The sequence below is a fragment of the Vicugna pacos genome, chromosome 20, assembly GCF_048564905.1.
Source record: "Vicugna pacos chromosome 20, VicPac4, whole genome shotgun sequence".
In the NCBI taxonomy this organism is placed as follows: domain Eukaryota; kingdom Metazoa; phylum Chordata; class Mammalia; order Artiodactyla; family Camelidae; genus Vicugna; species Vicugna pacos.
Genome location: NC_133006.1, coordinates 37,395,832 through 37,416,747, shown reverse-complemented (window position 1 = coordinate 37,416,747; position 20,916 = coordinate 37,395,832). Strand labels below are relative to the sequence as shown.

General features: G+C 42.6%; 1 protein-coding gene across 5 annotated transcripts in view; it reads right to left on the bottom strand.

The window, feature by feature from the left end:
• Positions 1–1,864: 1,864 nt before the first annotated feature.
• MAK (male germ cell associated kinase) overlaps positions 1,865–20,916 on the bottom strand; it is a 46,095-nt gene continuing 27,043 nt past the window's right edge. For 2 of the 5 annotated variants that reach the window (XM_006198645.3, XM_072945682.1), the window contains exons 10-14: positions 20,370–20,539; positions 18,201–18,349; positions 11,738–11,860; positions 7,370–7,489; positions 1,865–3,399 (exon numbers count right to left, since the gene is read on the bottom strand). In XM_006198645.3, the coding sequence (XP_006198707.1) occupies positions 3,245–3,399; positions 7,370–7,489; positions 11,738–11,860; positions 18,201–18,349; positions 20,370–20,539 (717 nt within the window). In that variant the 3' untranslated portion in view covers positions 1,865–3,244. Of the gene's footprint in view, positions 3,400–7,369; positions 7,490–9,754; positions 9,830–11,737; positions 11,861–13,079; positions 13,130–14,227; positions 14,401–18,200; positions 18,350–20,369; positions 20,540–20,916 lie in introns of those variants that run through there. The other 3 variants (XM_072945681.1, XM_072945683.1, XR_012062409.1) reach the window with 3 other exon arrangements.

The following is a 20,916-nucleotide window of genomic DNA, read 5'->3' as shown; positions in this document are numbered from 1 at the left end:
TTGGATAAACTTTGTTTACTCTGTGACTGATACACTTATTCAAATAAGTGTATCTAGATCTGTTTTCTTAGAAAAACCTTCCACTCTGTGTTTGTATCAATTTCTTCTTGTACTTATGGTAAATCTTTACTTCATAAATATATGTTGTTTTAACATTTGATTTTGAATATTTTCAAATCTAGAGAAAAGTTCCCCCCATATATATATGAACACAGATGTAAAAATCCTCAACGAAATATTAGCAAATCAAATCCAACAATATACAGAGAATTACATAACATGATCAAGTGAAATTTAGGTATACAAAGCTGGTTGAGTATTCGAAAATCAATGTAATCCATCACATCAGCAGGCTTTAGAACAGAAATCATATGCTCAGTGCTCATTATCAAAAGGTGCAGAAAAAGCATTTGACAGGCTGTTAACACCCATTCATAATGAAAACTCAGCAAAATAGGAAGGTCCTTACCTTGATAAGGAACATCTACTAAAGAACCTACAGCTCACATCTTACTTAATGGAGAGGAATTAGGTGTTTTCCTGCCTAGATCAGGAACAAGGCAAGGATGTTCACTCCTACCACTTCTGTTCAACACTGTACTGGTTTTACTAGCTAGTTCAGTAAGACAAAAAAAGGGAAGTAAAAGATACACTCCTTGGGAAGGAAGAAATAAAACTTTTTGTTTGCAGATGGCATGTTTGTCTATGTAGAAAATTTCAAAGAATCAACAGAGAATCTCCCGGATTTAATAAGCAATTATAACAGGAATTAGGCTACAACTCTAATATAGAAAAGTCATTTGTTTTCTTATATACAAACTGAGCAGTTCAGATTGACATTAAAAACTACAGTAGCACTAAAATGCACACTTAGGTATAAATCCAGCAAGTATGTATAAGATCTGCATGAGGAAAACGACAAAACACTGATGAAAGAAATCGAAGAAGATGTAAGTAGAGAGAGAGTCCTTGTACGTAGATGGAAGACTCAAAATTGCCAAGACGTCAGTTCTTCCCAACTTGATGTGTTATTCATTGCTTGATCGCTGCAGTCCTAATTAAACTCCCAGTTATCTTGTGGATATTGACTGATTCGAGAGTTTATATGGAGCAGTAAAAGACTGAAAACAGCCAACACAAATTTGAAGGAGAGAAACAAATTTGGAGGGCTGACATTATGTGACTTCTGTAAAGCTGTAGTAATCAAGACAGTGTGGTACTGGTGAGAGCCAAAATATCCTTCAGTTGGTGAATGGATAAACTTTTGTACATATAGACAGTGCCATATTATTCAGTGATAAACAGAAATGAGTTATCAAGCCAAGAAAAGACAGGTGGGAACATTAAACATATATTACTAAGTGAAGGAAACCAATCTGAAAAGGCTACATACTATGTAACTCCAACCATAGGACTGTGGAAAAAGAAAAACTGCGGAGATAATAAAGGTAAGTGGTTGCTAGAAGTTTGCAGGGAGGGAGGGATGAATGGATAGAGCACAGGAGATTTTTAGGCCAGTGAAAACTATTTTGTATGGGACTATTGATGGACACGTGTCATTATACATGTCAAAACCCACTGAATCTACAACACGAAGCGTGAACCCTAATGTAACTATGGACTTCAGTTAATAATAATGTATCAATATTGGTTTATCAGTTACAACAAATGTACTGCACTAATGTAGGATATTTATAATAGGGGAAATTGAGGAGGGGGAGATGAGGGAGTATATGGAAACTCTGTACTTTCCAATCAGATTTTCCATCAACCTAAAACTGCTTAAAAAAAAATTTGACTGATTAACAACAAATAGGTCTCGGTATAAGTATAAAGTTTAAAAATGTAAAAGAAGACACACTAGTTAACCATATTAATTTTAATATCTAATCAGAGTTTAAAAGTTTCCCAACAACACAAAAGGATGTTTTAAACTTTGAGACATTAATTAAAACTGTACAAATATCTATGTATATATAACCATTACCACTAACATAAATTATCCTTGTAGATTTTAGCATTTTTCAGCAAGGTGAGCTGAATCTTCTGTACAAAAATACCATATTATTTTATAATGTGCTTTTGTATATCCACAAGGTGATACCAATTACATAAGCATTTGTTACAGAGTCATAAAATACATAAAATATCAGCAGTCGATAACATTATACTTTAAAAGTAATGTCCAGTTCATAAAGTGACAGGCTTAAGTAGAGAAGTCCTAAATTCAAAATGTGTACTTTAAATACCAATTTAGAAATAAAACCAAAAGTGTGTACTAAGAAATCACTGCTATCGCAGCTGAATGCACTTGCTCTTCAGAGCAGATGTGAAGGTCAGAGCCGAGTCAGTGACCTGCAGCAGCAAGTTTGCTTTGGGGAACGAGCTGGCATATCTCACCTTTGGTAGGAACACGGAAACAATGCATTTTGAAAGTCTGATGAACGCACTTCTCACTTCCAAGGACTTTTTTGATGTGAAGATGACAGAACCCTGACTTGGTTCACTGGGAATCATCAAGCTGTTGGGTTTGATAGTCACCATGAATTCAGAGCAGTTGTTGGTCACAGTCAAACAACAGACTCTTTCTCCACCAAAATTAGGTGGCGTAATTTTGAAATCTTAATGTTAAAGAAATAGTTATTTCTAAGAAAGACATCCGGTGCAAGATTGGAATTCCCATTGCTTCCACAGTTTCATAGTAGAAAAATAAATGATAAATTACCATCTTTCTGCCATTGCCCACAAGGTAGAGTAGAGCCTTGGCCAAATCAGAAGCTTTAACAACAGTCCACACGTCTACCTAATGCTATGAAATACCAAAACAAAACAAACCTCTGAGGCCAAGCAATGAAGTACTAGTTGAGGCAAATATATGACAAATGAAAACTGAAACACTTCAAACACTTAAATTTCTGGAGGCTTTTTTTTTTTAAGTTTCTTGTACTTAGTGTCTACTAATTTGTAGATCAGATACTTGATATTTTGGCAAATAGTTTATTCAATACTTTGTAAAGTCCTACCCATATATCAGCATCGTGTGGGTGATGAGGCTAAGAAAATGCATTTCATTTCTAGGAAAGAAATAAAATAGGAGAAGCTTTTTGCTCTTCAGAGTACCCACTATCATATATTTCTTCCAGAACACAGTAGAAATAGACATCTGTAGACATTTCCCAGGGTCAGGGTCAGGGGACGTGCACAGACCACGTGGAGCAGGGTTGTGGGCCTTCACACCAGACTCCTACCGGTGGCCTCCGTACTTGGCCACCCAGTCTGTCCTCCCGTGCACAGAGGGGACTGGCTGGGCGCGGTTCACAATATTTAGAGTCTTGGCTGTAGGGTTGTAAGTGGGTCCTGAAAACTGCCCCCGACCAGTGTTTGTGTTCCAGGAATATTCTGAAAGAAAGCAGAATCAGAAAAGAAGATTTTATTCATCTGATTATTAAATTCAAAATCAATTCATCTTCTCATTTCATGGGGGAAATTTTGAATTTTATCTTTGAAAAATTAATTCAGTGGTCACTAAGTTTTTTTTTAATATAAATATTGAGACCAAAAATTCTCCTGTAGTATTATATTGATGCCAGTAAGAATTCTGAGCTGCTCAAGAGCCATCATTTCTGGTTTATAGCTCTGACACTGCTACTTTTATTTGGGTTCACTGAAGTGCCCATCGTATTTAGATAGGCAGTACCTTCTTGGTCTAAGTTCAGTGGGCAATGCCCACAGTGTTAGTGACTATTTAAAATTACACTGTGGTTGCTTCTAAATAATATTCGAACACAGTATCACTACAGGAAGTGTATTCAGAATTGTGAATCCTGTGACGCTCTGGCTGCATGGAGCTACACAGATGGGGTCCCGTAATAGGTTTCTTTTAATGTGGGGTTATTTTTTTTAAGTTTCTTTTTTTTTTAAATAGCTTTATGTTTTATTTATTATTTTATTTTGGTGGGGGAGGTAACTAGGTTTATTTATTTTTAAAGAAGCTACTAGGGATTGAACCTAGGACCTCATGCATGCTAAGCATGCACTCTTACCACTTGAGCTATACCCTCCCCCCTAATGTGGTTTTTAAGAGTCAAGAAACTTCATGTTTTACTGGGGAAATGCTGATTGATAACAGAATCCCTTTAGAAGGTGAGCCCTACTTAGGATCCCAAACCTTTCGTCACAAGGTTCATTTTATTCATAGATTTATTTGGCTGATCGAAGTTTTGTGAAAATTTGAATTTGGGAAACATTTGTTCCCTGAACAATTTTTAAGCTAAAATTGCTCAAATGACAAAGCCATAAATCATTTTACAGAGAACTTTAATTTCCTCAGTTCCTCCATCCCTGCCTCACTTCAGACTGGGAGCTAGGTGTCACAGGTATTGTGTCTGATGTTCCATCTTTCCATTTGGGATTTAAATATCTTTTCACACTATGTGTTAGGTGACATTCTTGGATTAAACTCTGTAAGAGTCGATTTTGAAGTGAGTCTCTGATGGTTCTGTATACCTAACACTAGCTATACCATGTTTACTGGCATAGTTTCCCCAGTTTTTTCCTACACTTTTACTGTAGAATTGGGAGTACGGGAGGAATGTAGGGAGCCTGTTCTGACAACCTCAGCTACCAGGGAACAAAGCAGTGAGGAACTGCCTGGTGACAGTTCCCCCTAACTGCTGTGTGGTTTGGTTGGGACAGCGAGGCCAGGAATTTTCCCTTGGTTTGACAGGTCATTTCATTCCACTCTTACCAGCTTTAAAGCTCTCAAAGCCAATAAAAGGTTCCCTATGAAAGACAGGGACCATGTGCCTAGGAGGGCCAGTTAAGTGCACTGTTTAGTTATAACCCACTGGAATACAAACCAGCATCAGTCTGAAATGAACGTGCTCACGCCTGAGACCTGCAGGTCAAAATGGTACCCTGGGCGGAGGAGCACTCATGGGAGGGGAAGGCGTGGGGAAGGAGGGACAGGGAGGCCATAGGCTCCGGTGATTCAGAGGAGAAAGGGAACAACTCCTTCAGCTAGCAGTGGGTGGGAATGGGTGAGGGGCTTGGGGAATACCATCCAGAGCAGCTTTTTTTCCAGGTCATGAGATCACCTCAGTCGAATCCTAAATGCATTGGGAGGAAACTGTCCAGGCCAATATTTGTAAAACCTTCTTTGAAAAGGGAATCATTTTGCTAGTAAGGCAGTAGCGCTGACATTTAGGATTCCTTTCTGAGAAATTACAGAGTTTTAGGACTCCAGCACCCTTAGTGAAGACCTTAGTAGGTGACAGCGGAGCCCAGGTCTCGTGTCCAGGCAAGAAGCGCTGTGTGCCTCAGCTGGGCCCGTGCCTCCCAGCTCCCTAGAGCGGAGCAGTCAGCCCTCTGATGCTTGCTGTGCATTTATTTTACAAACTGCTTCCGTCCTATCAAGGGCATTTAATTTCTTGTAGAAAATGTTTGCTAAAGGAAAAGGCATTTGCCTCTAGTTGAGAATGTCATCAATGCCATTACTGCGTAACTTTTAGCAAGATAGAAAACGTCTGTGAAATGGAGATCATGACAGTCCCGTCTGTCAGAGAGCCGTGGGAGGGTTCAGTGAGTTAGTGCAGGCAGAGCACTTAGACCAGGGCCCCACGCTTCTAGAGGGCGGCTGTGTCTGAAAGAAGTCTCTCCTCTAAGTCCTTGTTACTGTCAAAGCAGGGGACAATGAGGGATGAGGAAGTTCAGGATGAGAGATTACATGGGGAGGAAGAAATTTGATTTGATTTTTCTTCTCCAAACTTGAGGATGAGGAAGAAGAGCGGAGAGGGAGGCTGAGAGGAGGGGAAATAGTTGAGTAAATACAGTAATGACCTGGTTTTATTTTCTTGTGGGAAACTGTCACACCAGTGGGAGGACTGGAAGACACACCTCTCACAGAACAGTGTTTTCCTAAGGATTTGCACTGACCACTTGAGAATGCTTAATATTTACTTCTTTTTTTAACCTTTCCTCCTATCACGATCTGTAGGGAAATCTGATAAGCAGAGTAAATGAAGAGATGAAAAGTTATGAGAAGGCATTTTACTTAAAACAGAAAATGAAAACAGGAGTATGCATGCAAATCTGACAGAATAATTAATATATAAAGGCCTCCAATATCTTATAAAACTGCAGTGAAAAAAGACCCACTTCCACTTTCTAGAGCAGGTGCTCTGATGACAAAATACTCTGAGACGTTAAGATTTTCTGCCTTTATATTAAAAAGGGCTACTAAGCCATGGCTAATCACTCATTATAAGGCTGCCTTAAAATATTTGAGGCTTTATAAAAATTACTGCTGCATATAAAATGTTTGTTTATGTATTTTGTTTTGGCAGAGAGATAATGAAGCATTTCTTTTCACAGATAAGGTAACAGACTACTGCTTAAGCAGTTCTGTTGTAAGAAATAAAAAATTATCCAAGTCCAGTGCTTTTTACAGTTTTAGCTCCAAGAGTGCGAACTTTAAAGATCGACGGCTCTAATGGGGAGTTCTAATGCCAGATCCTGGTCAGGATAGGCTGTGAGAAAACTTTTCGAGTCAACTTGTAAACTAAATTAACTAACTAGGTATCTTACCAAACTTAATGTTTATTGTAGGTGCTTTAATAAGGATATCTGTTTTAGATTAAATAGGGAACGTTCATAGTCACATCGGGTCAGCTCAAGTACAGAATCCTCACCTTAGCTTCAAGAGCGTCCCCCTACTACGTGGCTGTTGTTCGCCACGCCACTGCAGAGCAGGTGACCTCGTTAGTCATAACGTTGGAGGGTGGGGAGTAAAACGTCACCACCTAATATATTGCAAAGCAAAAGCCAGTGGAAGTTCTGCCACGGTTTAGTTCTAAACTCTGAGATGGAACTGCAGAAGACCTGCCCGCTAACTGACACGGAACAGAGTCTCAGCATTTATTAAGCTTTCTCTCTGTGCTGGGCGGGAAGCCCTGAACAGTGCATCTTCTTACAGCTCACTGCGTAGCACAGCACACTCTTTGGAATCAGACGACCTGAGCTTCTGTCCCAGCGCCACTGTTTAAGAGCGGTGTGGTCTTAGGTCAGTTAACTTAAAGTCAGTTTCCTCATCTGTAGATGATCGACCTCATCAGCTCATTGGGACGATTCAGTGGCACAATCCATGTGTCTGGCAGACAGCGGCCACTTAATTAGAGGTAGCTCTTCTTAAGAGACTCTCAGACCACGTCTTTGGAAGAAAAACAGGACGTTTTTGCCAAAAACCAATAAAGCTGTAGTTAGTAGGTAAGGCTAATTTAAAAGTCTTCACTCAGGAAAAGTGACCATATAAACTTTAACAAGTTCCTTTCTGATCAGAATTCTCAAAAATTGTATCTGAAGTTGTCCTTACCTGAAGCTGTTGCACCGAGAGGTGCTAAGTGTATCCTCTGTCCAGCTGAGCCCACTTCTTTTTTCAGAAAGGAAGGAATATATCCTGACTGATTGTAAGTAGCGTAACTTCCAAGATTTCCTAGTGACGTATCATAAAGTTTCACAGTCAGAAGGTTAACTTTGATTACAACCCCTACTGATTCTAAATTCTATTCTGTGAGCATCTGTTACATTTCACGCGCAGCGCTGAGGTTTTACAGATAATCCTATTCAGTCCATGTAACAACCCTCTTAGACGCATGTTACTATCCACGCCTGACTCGGCTCGGTTCTCACAGTTAGGAAGTGACCGTGCTAGAATGTGAACCAAGGCTTCACGCTGGAGGTACCAGGGCTTTCATGACTCCAGTTCTTAACATGAGAGTGTATTTCCTGCCAGGAAGCCCCCATCCCTGCGATGCTCTCTGAGCGCGTCTCCATCTCGTAAAGTCACTCTGATGAGCGCGCCTGTCCTCACAGGGTTGTTGTAAGGACTGAATGAGATGAATGCAAAGCACTTCGCATGGGATATGCTGTTCAACAGAGTCAGCTGTCATCATCCTGGGCGCTATTAGTGAATGGCCACTCGGGGGGCAGTACAGGGATGGGTAGCAGGGGGACAGTAAAGGCAGGAGACCAGTCAGGAGGTCACTGCTATAGCTCAGATGAGAGTAAGAGACTCAGGCAGTCATGGCCGGATGGAGGAGGGAACTGCGCAGTGGAGGGGGGCAGGGGGAAGGGCAGGAGAGAGAGGAATAGAAACCCCTCAGTCTGTAGGTGACCGAGAACAGCAATGCAGGAGGAGAATCAGGTTTGGGATAAAGACATAGAGCGCATGGCAGCTTCAGGTCCCAGGCCTGGAGATTTGGAATGAGCAGGGGATGGTGGTTAAAGGCGCATGGGCTTGGAGGAGCGCGCTCAGAGGGACTGCAGGATGTGCAAAGGCCTGGAAGAGAACAGAAGCCCAGGGGACACAGCATTAAGGGGAAGGAAAAAGAGGGACAGGGAAGCTGTCTCAGTGGCCCGAGGCAAGCTGAGGACAGACCACAGTGAGTTGAGGAATAAATGGAAAATAAGAGGAAACAAGAACCCAGACTTCTCGTTCAAGGAGCCTGGCTACGCTGAAGGGAGACAGGCTTGCCAGGGAGACGGTGGAGCAGGGCTCTGACCGCCTTGGCAGCTTCAAAGAGCTGTTTGCTTGGCAGCTTGACTGAAGCTTATTTTTACAAGGTGTTATCTGATTGCAAGGCCAGACTCTGTCCTGTGTCCCTGAGCTCTGTCAGGGGCTTTGCGTAGGAGGTCTCAATAAGTGTTTGCTCTTGAACCAGCAAAGGTCAACAGCACGAGTATTAATCAGACCCCGAAGGATTTCACACAGTGTCCGTGTGATCAGTCTGTACAGATTTAACACTGCTGAATTTTGCATACACACAGCTGCCTAACTTGTCCTTCCTTTTCACCTCAAGGACTTGTTCTGAGTTGCAAATCTGCCCTTTGACTTTTGAAAGGGAAGTTCAAGGCAGTGATTCTGTTTGTAGCAGCTTCAGAACATCTCGCTCTCTTCCCATCATATCAAGGCAAACCCTTATTAAATGCTTCCTGTGTGAAAGAAATCCTAGGTATGGTTATGTAATAATGCCTGGTAAATATTATTTCCTCTGTTTTATAGGTGAGGAAAGTGACTTAGGGGGCCTGAGTAACTTGTCTAAAATCATAAGACTTGTGAGTGACAGAAAGGGGAGAGATCTGGCTCTAAAAGCCACACACTGAACAGTTGCAGGAAGCATCTTCCTACTGGAGGAAGAAGCTGCTTAGAAAAAGATGCAGAGAAAATTAAGTCGTCTTCTTAAATTATTTTGGCTTATCATTTGCAATACTTCATGAGCTGCAAGTTTTCAGGTTGGAGCCAACAGTTAGCACCACTTAAACCACTGACGGTGAAACTCTAGGAAATCCACCATCTCTATTAACTGGGTTAACTTTTTCTTTTAAATGATAGTTCGTGCTTAGAAATGAGTCTCAGAACTTAAAAAATTTTTCCAGGAATACTGATTATAAAATTAGGAAATACTCTTTTAATTATTTTCAGTAGATTTGCTTGATGTCTGTAAACTGTCATAATTAAGAAGAAGAGCACATTTAGAGCGCCTCAAGAGCAAACGACTCTTAGAATTCCAGACACTGAAGAAGAAGGTTCTTGAGGATGTGGATGCTTCTTTCTCTCCTAGTCCTGATCTGACCCCTAAAAGCAGGTGACCTTGGCCTTCACAGTGGCCTTTTATGATGAGATTTGGGGTAAGAGAAGAAAGTTGGATAAGAGGTTCAGAGAACAAGCTGCTACCCATCTACAGTGCCCAGAAATTACCTTGTGGGTCCTCTAAGTTTTCAGGAAAAGTTTCATTGCATGATAGTTTTTCAATTGGCTTAATTATGCTTTCCTCTAGAGAGAAGGCATATGGAAAGAAAGAATGAACAGTAAGCAGAAGGTTTTAGAAAAAGCAGAAGAAAAAAATGGATTAGATGATTAATGAAAAGATCCAGAAAGAAATCTGAAAATGAGAAAATGCTCTGTGTTGTCACCACTTTCATTTGATGCCAGTCGTACAATTCCCTGAGACTCAAAGTTGGGGCTGTCATTCTAACTGATTTGTACTTAACCAGTTGGTTCAGTGAATATTATTTTTAAATAACTGAGAACAAATAAGCAAATCACAATGCTGCAGTGTTTGACATCTCAGCACTATTAAGTGGATAAGCTGAGTCTTCAAAGCATGTAGAAAACTTGTAAAATGTCACGTTGGAATATCTCACTAGACTCAACTGCTACACAGGGATCCTCGAACTTTTTTGATCCAGTACCACCTACATTAAAAAAAAATACTCTGCCTCTTCACACACTTTCAGCTAAGATCTAAAATGTCTCATAAGTTTTACAGTTTCAAAGAATGTGACTTCTAGCATATTGTAACTACAGACATTTAAACATAAAACTATTACATCTCTCTTTTAAATGTAACCAGTGGAATCTAATGCCATTGTGGTTTTACACTCACCAGTATCGGCTTAAGAAATACACAAACGTTCCTTTTTAACAGGTGGAAATTTTACATTATCCCTTTTCTCTCTAAAATTTTATCTTCTCTCATATGTCAACTCCCAAATTTTATCCAAATACAACTTTAGACTGAAAAGCCTTTAACCAGTCAAAAAATGTGTATAAACTGAAACCTTTAAAAAATTTCTTATAACCATAAGTATATTAAAATACTTTTTTCTGAATTGTTAGTTACAAGTACAGTGATTCACTGTATATAATCAAAAAAGATGAATATTATAAAGTTTGATTATTAAAAATGAAAAGTCAGTTTTTTAGGAAATTCATCTGTTAAGGAGAAAAGTGGGACTTTTTTCAAGTAGTTCACATATCCACAAATAAATATTACTTATTGCTAAAATCAGACAGGATTCAGCTTCATTTCATTTTTTGGGAGCAGGAAGCAGTGAGAAGTCTTGTTAAATGTAAACGCATAGTTTGGAATGAAAGGTGTTTTGTTACAGCCTTGTCACTATAGTCTTTGAATTCTATTCAGAGTTACAGACCAAAAATCATACAGTGAGTTCATGGAAAATGATTTTTAATTATCTGTCAGCTATAACTCAGGCTCGCTCGCTCTCTTTTTTTTTTTTTTTTTTGAGTAAAGGTAGATTTATTTAGTGAGATAAATACTGCGTAGAGTGTAGGCTATTTCAAAAGGCCACGAGGTGTGGGGTTGGGTGCTCAGGTTAACATAAGAGTAGGTACACACTCCACAGACAGTGCAGGCCGTCTCCGAAGAGGAGGGAGCGAGACAGGTGGCCATGAGGCGTGGTGTTGCTGGTTTTTATGGGCTCGGTAGCTTCATATGCTATAGGCTCTCTTTCAATTGTTTGAAAATTAAGAACTGGAAACCACTTGACTTAAAAAGGATTTGTTTCCTAGTCATCAGAGTTAACGCATTTTTTTGACACTAACACCAGTATGTCAAACTGTCCCTTTGGCACCCCAAGTTATTTTTACACTTTGGGGAAAAAGGAAACACAGTGAGCAGTGAAAGTCTTTTCTTTTGCAAAGTAGGACGGTAGAGACACCTGGCTCAGGCAGGTCCCTTTTAGGAAAGAATCCACATGGAAGCTGAGATCTGGCAAATGATTTCCTTGAAACTATCTGCAGCAAGTACCAGCCGGAAAACCTCTTGTACCCTGCAAGGGTTATCTCAGTTGGAAGAAAGCAGCCGCAGTATATTTAGAAGTAAAAATCTGCAGAAGGAGAGCGGTGTGAATTTACACTTTAAAGGTGGTCTTGCTTTACCTGCGTTAGTCCTTTTGAAAGCAAGTTCTCCCCCAGTGGGTCCCAGTGACTTAGGAAATAACTGGTTATTCCAGGTGTATGGGTTTCCACTCGCTACCAAGGATACGTTCTTGGGATTTATACCTTAGAAAGACAAAACAGTCATTCCAAAGGTTAGAGTGTGATCATAAACTTGAAGGGAAAATACACATTCAAACAAAGACTAGAAATAACTTGGGAGAGGACCATGGAAATAAATTTAGGTTACAGTGTAGCAGATAACTTGCTTTTTGATGAACCCTAGCATGATCCTAAGTCCTAAGTACAATAACCTGGAATCCACACGGTTGTATTTTACAAATAGAAGATTATTTTCTGTAATACAAGTAATAATAAACATTGGACACTTCTTGCTAAATGTCTTGTAAAAATTGAGGTGGCACAAAAATTTCCTTCGAAAAGATATCACCCCATCAGTCACTTATTTTGAGTGTGCGCTCTGGGCCAGACCCTTGAACACTTAGTGTAGCTGGGAAGACAGACACATGACCAAGAACCCAGGGGAACTGGAGGAGTTTGGAAGTAGATGTGTCAAGACCCATCTATGAATCTTACTGCATATCAGAGATAGTAAAATCTAAACAGATCAATTATTTATGATTTTCTGAAGTCTGAGATGTGGAGTCAGTCTTGGACTTTGGTGCCAGTGGTCAAAGGGTGTTATTTTAAACTTTTTTTTTTAATGGAGATGCCGGGGATGGAACCCAGGACCTCGTGCATGCTAAGCATGTGCTCTACCATTGAGCTGTCCCTACCTTGCCACCTATTTTAAGAGATGTGAAACTTCCTTAACTTGCTTTCTTAGTTTTTCTTAAATTGACGTATAGTCAGTTACAATGTGTCAGTTCCTGGTGTACAGCATAATGTCCCAGTCATGCATATATGAACTTGCTTTCTTGTTACTGATCATTAAATTGGATTCAGTTTAGGAAGTGCTAGGGTCATCACACTGTCTAAGCTTCTGGGTCACACGTGCAGGGTTCTCCTTAGTGTAGGACACAACCTCACTGAGGACTGTCATTCATGTCGAGAGCCGCAACTGTTTCCAGGTGGTGTGCACTTTGGCTTTTGAGCTCCTTCACAAGATTTTACATTTATGAGATATATAATAATATCCCTGTTTTAAAGCCAGAAACAAGGCTGGTTGTTCTGAACCAAGCCTCAAGGTTACCTTTTGTAAGTTCTCTTAACTTATAAAACACTCCATCAGGTAAATAATTTCCCTTTATTATAGGATCTAGCTCCTTATGGACTTTGGTTTCTAATAAAACACTTAACAAATAGAATTATTTTAGGCAATTACCTGACAACAAAGAAGATGCACTAGGTAGCAGTTACTCATGTTAAAAACACCTTCAAACAAACAAAAAGATCTTTACTCAAAAACAAGGTGCAGGGTAGGGGGAAAAACTACAAATCTTTTTAGGTGAACACTTTTTATAGATATACCTCAACAAAGAATGGGCCCTGAATACTTCAATTATTCTGTTAATACAGTTAGCCTTGTGATATCCCAATTTTTTTTTAAAGTATATACATACTACAGTACTGAAGATAATTGCTTTAATTCCTTGTCTTTTTTAAGATTTCACTTTTCTTGGAAATAGACAAGATCTAGAATTTTAAAACATGTACTGGTTTACAAGCTTTTATAGAGCACCTTCTATAACCAAATACTGTTAATTAAAGAGAAGCAGAAATTAATACACTATATCCCTCCCCTCAAAGGAGATTGAAAAGTCAGTTAGCAGATATTTACTGAGCACCTACCGCGTGCCAGGCAGTGTGTGTGGCACCAGAGAAAAAGTGGTGAACCAAACAGACCAGTTTCTACCCTTGTGGCTCTTACCGAGTCTACTCTAGTGAGAAGGGAGACATTAACAGTTATAGATAATTAGGTAAGTAATTAGCAGTGTGCAAATTATTTAGAAGAATCTGATGCTGAGGGGGGCAAAACCCAGAAGCAGCTAAGCCAGCCAGCCAGCCTTTTAAAAAGGTAATTTTAAACTAATATGTGAATCACAGTTAGGACCCGGTATAGGAGGTGGAGAGGTGGGTTCCTGGGAGAGGCGACCCAGGTAGGGTGGGCACGGGACCTGAGAAGGGAGGAGCTCAGAGTGTTCATCAGGGATGAGCAAACACCGAGCATGGCTCAAAGTGAGGCTGGAGAGGGGAGCGGGCGTCAAATCACGGAGCATTCGTGTCTTGCTAAGAAGTTTAAAATGCGGAAGGAGAGGCAAATACAGAAATGACGTGGGCGTGGAATACACCAGGTGGGAGGAAGGTCACTAAGGAAGAAGGGGACTCAAGAAGGGTCCCCACAGCAGGGTTCCAAAAGTGCCGGGAGGGAGGGGGAGTGAGACCAGAGGGCACCCCTGAGATCGTTAGCACTTCCACTGTATACTCTATTTATAGCAACTACCTTGTGATAATTAAGTACCTAAGGCTTACAGGGTGAGCTGAGAGATGACCGTGGTCCCATTGTAAGTAACAGAAAACAATCTCAAAGTCGCGCTCCAGTACACAGCCGGTCAGTAGCAGGTCAGTAACTATGACTCTTGCGTCTCTCCCTGAAGGCCAGTGTCACAGATCTGCCAATCCTTGTAGTATAGTGTCATGCTGCCCTGAAATTATATGGCACATTTCTTCTAGCGCTCCCATGATCCTAAAAGTTGATGCTTAATAAGACCTTAATACTTGGCTTTATGGGAAAAAAAAGGCCCCCAAAGAGAATATTCTTTCTTCGTTCCTGAAGATATTCAATTAATAACTGTGAACCGTAAATAAATGTTCGTGATCACTTCTTGTTGGCGTCTGTCTTCTGCAGTTGCTGACTCGCGACAGGTGCTCGGTAAATGTTTGTCCAAGTGACTGAACTGAGCTCAGTTCTAGTTTCAAATCTCGCCCAGCTCTAGAGGAGCCAACTCAGGGCAAAGCCTGCCCAAATAGGGCACAGGAAGGCTCGGGTTTAGATCCCAAGCAGTTCTAATTTTGAGCTATTTCTTGGGTCTCCATTGCAGCCATGATTCTTATCCAGAGTCACTAGCACAATCTGTTAGATCTTTTCTGGTTAAAAAGGAAATGATCAGACAGGTCTCAGATACCCTGGAACATGTTCCTGAAAACTGCGTCAGAAAGCAGAGCTGTGAAAACAGGGTGCTTTGGATCCGTTTATCCTCCATCAGAAATGTACAGTAGCCTGTTCCACCACCAGAGGGCTCCCTTATGTAAGTAAGACAATGCTGATTTTATTTCAGTCAATGAGATGTGCATTTTTTTTTTTTTTAAACAAGAAGAGTCCCCCGTGAATCTTTGTTCTGGAAACTTTCTAATACCCCTACTTTTGCAGTCAGATCAGCACTCCCTCATGGTTTCGGCACCAAAAACTTACAAATCTACTTGTATCTCTCCTCTCCTTCCTGATCAGTTCCTGCCTCTGTCTGCCATCATTCCCACTCAGGACCTGAACACCTGCCCTGGAGGCTGCACTGCTGAAGCCCCCACCCCAGAACACCACTGCAGTACGGCCCCATTTCTCAGCTCCTTTTCCCTGCAAACCGCCTCCAGAGACTTGTCGCATTTTCAGTCGCTGCTTTCTCACCTCTCATCACTTTCCAAGCCACTCCAAGCTGCGTCTCCCTCACCCTTCCAGACTGGAACACTCACCCAGCCATCAGAGATGTCTCCACTGTCAGGTTTCATCAGACATTTCTATCCCTTCTTACCCAACTGCTCAGCAGCGAACAGCTTTTTTGGGTAAGACTCTCCCTTCTCGGCCTCTGGAAACTACCCCTCCTGGTTCCCCCGGGTCCTCAGCCTGTCGAGCTGCTTCCTTTCCCCTCCTGGCCCCTCCTCTCCTGCTGCCACCGAGGGGAGTCGCACTGTTCTCGCCCACAATCTCTCCAAAGGTGATCCTATTCAGTCCATGAATTTCAACACAGTGGGGCACTGGGGCCTCCCAGATCTGTTTCCTTGGTCCCAGGTCCATCCTCAGCATTCCTGGCTCTTCCCTTCAGTGGCCTGCTAGGCCTTTCCACACTGGGATGGAAATGGACCAGCCACCAAACAGGAATGACTGCATCTTCCCAACCCAGCCCAGTTCTTCCTGAGTCTCCCCGCCTCCTGACACAGTGCTGCAAGCCCCAGACTCACCCGTTCCTTCTTTTCCACCAGCAATCCATCAGCAGGTCCATTTCCAAAATGATACTAATCAAGGGCCCATCTCCCTCTAAATCAGTATCTTTTCTCCTATCAGCTTCCTTTGTCCTAGTCTTGCCTTCATGGAATCCATTCTTTATTTACACAAAGAGATTTTTTTTAACACATAAGTCTTGTGTCACCTCAAGTTCTCCCCAAGGCCTCCACTGGACCCAGAATAAACCCAAGTTCCTTCCCCTGTCCCCAAAGTGCTGTATCATCTGAGCCCTGCCAGCTTTTCCCCACCTCACCTCACCCCGCTCTCCCCCAAACCCATTCAACTCCGAATGGGCAGCCTTCCGTTCTGTTTCTCAGTGAGCCAGCGTCTTTCCCCAGCTCTTCACAGAACCGTCTCCTTCTCATCTTTCCCATGTTAGCTCCAATGTCAGGTAATCAGGGCTTCCCGCCCCACCTCTACCCCCAACAGTCATACTCCAGTTCATGTCCCTGTTTTCACAGTAGCATCTTCTTCTCTCTCCACTGGAACATGAGCTCCTGGAGGGCAGGGGCCTTGTCTGTCTTGTTCAATGCTGTACCTCCAATGCCTGGGACAGTAAGTACCTGGCACATACTAGGTACTTAATATATATTACTGAGTGGGTAGATGAAACGAATGAATGAATCAACAGAAGCAACAAATGAATGCTCATGCTACCCATGGGTCCTAGAATGTTTCCTTTCTGCAGGGAGACCTGCTGCTCATTCCTTAAGGACCAGCTGACTCGCCGCCTCTATAAAGGGTTAAAACAAAACATTTAATCCACTTAGATCTCCAAATCCTCTGGGTTACTGTTCTAGCACTGCCAATCTCCTCGGCTTCTCTTCGACACATCAGTATCTTCCTCCTCAAAATCAGCAGAGACGTGCAGTCCGAGAGCCTTGATTTCCCCATAAGTTTATTTCAACTTACTGAACACTTGTGGCTAAACCTCTCCATCCGCTTGGCCTTCTGTTTTCTATCCTGTCCATTTCTAAACCCTTTCCTCAATTTCCTTTTTTCCTCTCCTCAGTTACTGACAACAGGAGTGGATCACTGTTGGCCCCCTGGAGCTGAAATCTGCATGGATGTCTAAAAGGTGTATAGAAAAGTACATTATGCATCAGTCTCTTTGCTGACAATCCAGTCCCAACCTTTTCTCTCTTCTTGCCCACGCCTCCTTCCCAAACAAGCTTCTGGGAAATGAAGACTACGCTTCCTTCAGGAGACTTCCTCATCTTCCTCAGACAAGCCAAGTGGCCCGCTTACTCCATTCAGGGAGCTGTAGATGACCACCCCCATGGACAGGAGAAGGTCACCGCTTCCTCTTGTTGGACTAACGCTGCATCTGGTTAGATACATGGTGGCTTAAAAATTGATCCCCCTTTAGATTAATTTGAACTAAAAAGTTTTCTTTTTAAAGTGGGTTTTGAGGAGAAAGGGCTGCTTGCAGGCACATCATACACCACCCCCCCATCTGTCTAGATCTTTCTCCTAAGCTCCAGAGTCAAATATCCAGTTGCCTACTAGATAAATCAGCTCAGATGTTCACCAGGCATCCCACCCTCAGCTCGTGATTCTCTGCTTCCATGTCCTTGTCTTTTCCTAATCTCCTTCTCAATTTAAGTCACCACCACCCACCCAGCTGTCAAGGCAAAAGGCCAGAAGCTGACACTAATTCCTTCTGTTTTTTATTGTCTCCCATGCTGATCTATTAGCGAGTCCTATCGGTTCCACCACCAACATACATCTAGATTTTGCCCACTTCTTTCTGCTTCTACCCCTCGGGAACAAGTCGTCACCCTCTCTATCCAGACATGGGCAGTGGCCTCTTGACCAGTCTCCTTGCCCCTTTTGAGCTCCTAGCCTGCTCTACCAGCAGCCAGAATGATCTTTTCAAAACACAAATCAGATCATTTAGGAAACTATAAAATTCTACATCTTATAAAAACTTGTAAAATGGGGGTGCAGAATTGTTTTAATAAAATTTAGCATTTACTGAGGGTATAGCTTTGGTGGGGGAGGGTGGTATTTTTGGAATCACACTCATCATCTTGATATGTGGCTGCCAGGCATTTATTGAGCAGACATGACAGAGGAGAGGGTCTAGAAAAGTCCCTGGTGACAGGCTAAGCCAGCAAAGAGCACTGTGATCATATTTCACTGATGCCCTTTCTTCAGAGATTCAGACACTGAGCATGACCTGTTTATAGCCTAGTTCCCAGTAAACATTTCATTTTCTCTACTGACCTGGAAGGTATCTGGATTGTTTCAAATAGTACTGTTTAGCTGTCGAAGCAGTTGACAATTCAGAATCAGATTTTAGGGAAGTAACAGCAGGAAAGCTCTTGTTTTCCCCTGTTGAGTGGTTGGAGCCTGCGGGTACTGACTCCGGAAGCCTTGAAAGTCAACAGAAAGTAGCATCACTGCGTGAAGAACAAGAAGATGACGGCGACTCTGCGCCCAGCCACCTACCCCCTGCACAGCTTTCCAAACCAGCCAGTCGTCTTCATCAGAGTCCTTTTGATAACTTCTGCTCGAGTAGACACTGGGCAGGGTGCAGAATCATTCCTAATCCTGGACGGTACGTGGCAGGAAGCTGTACACCTAAGCGGCAGATTGCCTGTGCATAGTATGTTTCCATCTTCCCTGCAACTGCTACCACTGTGGATTTACGGCGTGGGAAGATGGCCAGTTAAAAGGGGAGGGAATCACAGCCACCTCTACATGTCTGCCACAGCAGCGTGTCACCAGGAAGGTTGCTGGGGACACAGTTTGGGCTGGGCTGAGAAAGGAAGTGGGGAAAGACATGCTAGGTAAGTTTCCAGACGAAATTTCCAATTCGCCTAATGTGACATACAAAGAAAAGACACATGTGTTGCGATGTGCCTGTTCGCAGTAGGCAGGGCTGACCCGGGCCTGGCTGGGCGCCTGGCTGGGCGCCTGGCTGGCTCTTCCGTGGGGCGGACTCTGCCCCTCAGTGCCTGCCTCCCGCAGCCCTGTGTCTGGGCGGAAAAGAGGACTTCCAGCGTCTGGTTTGCTTTGTCTGCTTCATGAGGCCATCTGACCGGGCAGCAGCCCTCGCTGCCTGGAGGACGGGGCTGTGATGGTTTTGCTGCCTGTGCTGTGCGCTGCCCTTCACTGCGACCTTCCCCTCCCTGTCCAACTGGGTCTCTTCCTGGGCGGAAGCATGGTGACACTGCTGGTCTTGCCACCTGTCTGACTCCATGCCTCCATGGTTACCACTGGGAAATCCTTACTGAGCCAGCCTAGCCCCTGGGAGACGGACAGTGACGTGGCTGGCCCTTTGAACCACTGACCACCGCTTTCGGGTGGCTCTTGACACAGGAAGACCCACTCATTAGAAACAGCCCCCCTACTTCTGGCTTGTTCCCCTTTCCCTCGGGCTGTAGTTACACCTGCTTCCCAACACAGGCTAAAACACCTATTTCTAAATGTGAGGTTTTCCCCTGAAGAGAAATACATTTAGGACATGGAACCCCAGAAGGCCAGTGGAGTTGAGGTCCAGTCTTCTGATTGCTTGCTGGGTTAGCACCTCAACAGCTGTTACATCCTCAGGCCGTGTAAAACCTGAAGTGGCTGAGAGGTGAGACTTCCCGGCATAAAGTGTGAGGTGGGTTAAGCATGTTTATTCTGTGTGTTCTCGGGCTTGTGTATTTTAGGGAAGAGTACCTGTGGAGCTTGAGGACCTGGAAACTGACTAAGCACGAAGTACCCCTTAGAGTCTTCATGTTCCTTCAGAGGGATGCGTACTGAGAAGTGAGGACTTCCCACTGTGCAGTGCCAAGCAGCTATGAGATACCCTCCCCTGACTCCTGCCACATCTTTTCTCCCTATTCCTCTTTTGTTCCAAAGAGGCAGGGTGGGGAGGAAGATATCTTTCCAAAATAGTCACCAGAATTGAACCCATCTTCACCTCAAAGTTGAATAACTCACTCATGATGATTCAACTTAAAAAGGACTGCTAGAGAGACTAAGCTTCCAGGAAAAGTTCAGAAAATGGGCAAAAAAGTTGCGAACAGTAAGCAAATAAATAATGAAATCTGAACACCACCCCCAGAGGAAACCATTACCTTGGTAAACTGTGCTTCGCTTTTTGCAGAAAGGCATGTGGATTTCGAGTGGTTATAATGGTGATCATAATTCAACAGGACACACTGAAAATTTAACTAGGACCCCTCCCTCCACACACACTCAGCCACGGATACTGAGAATCATTACTCTGAGAAGTCAAGAGTCTTTTTCAGAAGTAAGCACAGAGATTTGGGTTTTGTGGGAGAAAACAATATTAAAGCTACTTATTATCTTCTAAATTCTACATTCATTTATACTTAATGAGTAACATAAAGTTGATGCATGATAAAAATATGTATTTTCCCGAGAAACATGAAATCTTACCGAAATGGAGAACTTTTCCTCTTTTCTTTGACAATACCCATGCTTGGCTTCTTGGAATGGGAGGCTCCGAAATCACAGTCCTCAAACTCTTCCCAGCTGTCTCCGGACTTGAAAACAGTCTGACCCCAGCGCCGCCTAGCACTTTTATGGGCCAGGCTGCCATTTGGCTTCTGTGGTGGGAAACCAGTCATCATCTTCAATCAGGTGCTGAATGCCTTTTGTGTGCAAGCTATTTATTATATTTGATACTAAGAGTCCCCATTCTCAAGGAGCTTTCTATAGAATCAAGACAATGACATACATACTTATTTAAAAGTATGAACAAAGATAGGTAGCACATGCTAAAAATATGATAGGAATTGAGAGAGGAGAGAACTCGTGAACTTGGGGTGGGGAGACTTGAATACTTAGGCTCAGAATTGACTCTTCACTGATGTGTAATTTGGAAAACTGCCATGTGTGCTGTGTGTGTCTCTTTGGGCAAATGACTTGACTTTTCAAAGCCTTAGTTTCCTTCTCCTTAAATGGGGATGTATAGTATTTATCT